General features: G+C 38.2%; 1 protein-coding gene across 1 annotated transcript in view; it reads left to right on the top strand.

Moving 5' to 3' along the window:
- FOCAD (focadhesin) overlaps positions 1-320 on the top strand; it is a gene marked incomplete at its 5' end in the record, with an annotated part of 50,912 nt that extends 50,592 nt beyond the window's left edge. The window contains one exon of the mRNA XM_009866659.1: positions 247-320. Within this exon, the coding sequence (XP_009864961.1) occupies positions 247-320 (74 nt within the window). The remainder of the gene's footprint in view (positions 1-246) is intronic.
- Positions 321-1,567: the final 1,247 nt, after the last annotated feature.

The following is a 1,567-nucleotide window of genomic DNA, read 5'->3' as shown; positions in this document are numbered from 1 at the left end:
TCAGCAGGAGACATGCTGATGAAGACAAATGAAGCAGGTGAAGGCCTGGTACAACATCACATTTCAGAGCAGTGTAGAGGCCAGTGTATCTTGTGAGCAGCAGAAGTAGCATCAGAAACTGTAAGGCTAGGAATTGAAAAAGTCATGAAAAGAATCTATACCTATGTTATTAAAATGACTAGGGAGGCTCACACCCTTTCCAGTCTGAACCGTACAAATTAATGTCATCTGTCCCTGTCTTCACAGTTACCCTTCTGGCCTTGAGATCTGTTGCAGAGTTCAAGAAGAAAGCAGTGTGGACTAAAGCTTATGGATGGTAGCTGCACACCGTATCTTATCCAATGAAGAAAACTGTTCATGCTTGAAAGCGTGTTACTACTCAGGCATCAAGAAGACCAATTTCAAAGAGGTTTCCTATTAGGAGGTTTTGGATTTGTTTTTTTTTATCCTGTTACATCCTCCCAGAGACTCAGAAGATGAAAAATAATATTTTAGTTTTCACTGATGGGGTGTTGTACTTTTACAGACCACTTAGTGTGATTTGAGCTGTGCTAAATCTAAATGAGAAATACACATTCAGTTGTTTCATTTGAGTTTTTTCAGTGACACCTGGGAGCCTCGAAAGCTGATGTGGCATATTCCTTTAACTCATGGAAACTTTACAGGAATGGGTGGAATAAAAAAACTTGTAAAATGTGTTTGGATGTAGCATATTTATTGAAGTATGTTTTAGTGTAACAGATATCTGAATGAGCATTATTTTTAACTGATAACCTTATTTTAGTAGTAGCACAATGCATTTACTCAGTAGTGACAACACATTAAAAGTACTTAAGGTGAACAGAGTTTCTGATAGGTGTGATATGCATGTCAATTTTGCAATGGCTTTATCATGATCACTGAAAGAAGTCAGTGTTTCTAATGGCTGCTTCTTTTCTTTCTGCTTATAATTATTCTTGTCTCCTTTACCCTCCTTAGCACATAAGCAGAGTTTGTCTCTGCCTTTAGGCAAAAGGGACAGTACAGCAGCTCTTTTCCACTTTGACCATCCTAAATAGATTAGCCTTTGCCATTTTCCGTATTTAATACTCTTCTCTTTCAGAAGGAATGGAAAACTTTTCCACTTTGCAATCTTGCTAAGACAGACCTTAAAAAGGACTTTGTATTTAGCAACCCTCCTCACTGCAGTAAACAAAAATTAACTGAATATAATTGCTTGGGCACTGATCCCTAATGTCTTCCAAAGAAGTACAAGTAAGATTACTGTTGATTTTGACCAGCCTATATCTAGAATCCACACCCCATTGCAGGAATTGTCTTAATTTCAGGACTGGTAACGTTTCCTGTGTGAAGGAAATTCTCTGACTTGTTTGTGGGCCTCCTCACGTAACAGGGTTACTGTGGGATGACAGTGAGCAGATATTTTTTCAGCAATTCAGTGTGTGGAGAATTAACACAGTACTTGTGTTTCTGAAATAGTGTATAATAGAAGGTGATTTCCTCTTCTGTATGCACTTGCCTAAAGGTGAATGTGCAGAAGGGTTCACTGAAAGCACTTGTTAATGGA

The sequence above is a fragment of the Apaloderma vittatum genome, unplaced genomic scaffold, assembly GCF_000703405.1.
Source record: "Apaloderma vittatum isolate BGI_N311 unplaced genomic scaffold, ASM70340v1 scaffold11993, whole genome shotgun sequence".
NCBI lineage: Eukaryota > Metazoa > Chordata > Aves > Trogoniformes > Trogonidae > Apaloderma > Apaloderma vittatum.
The sequence above is the reverse complement of the archived record's forward strand: the minus strand, read 5'-3'. Positions and strand labels throughout refer to the sequence as shown.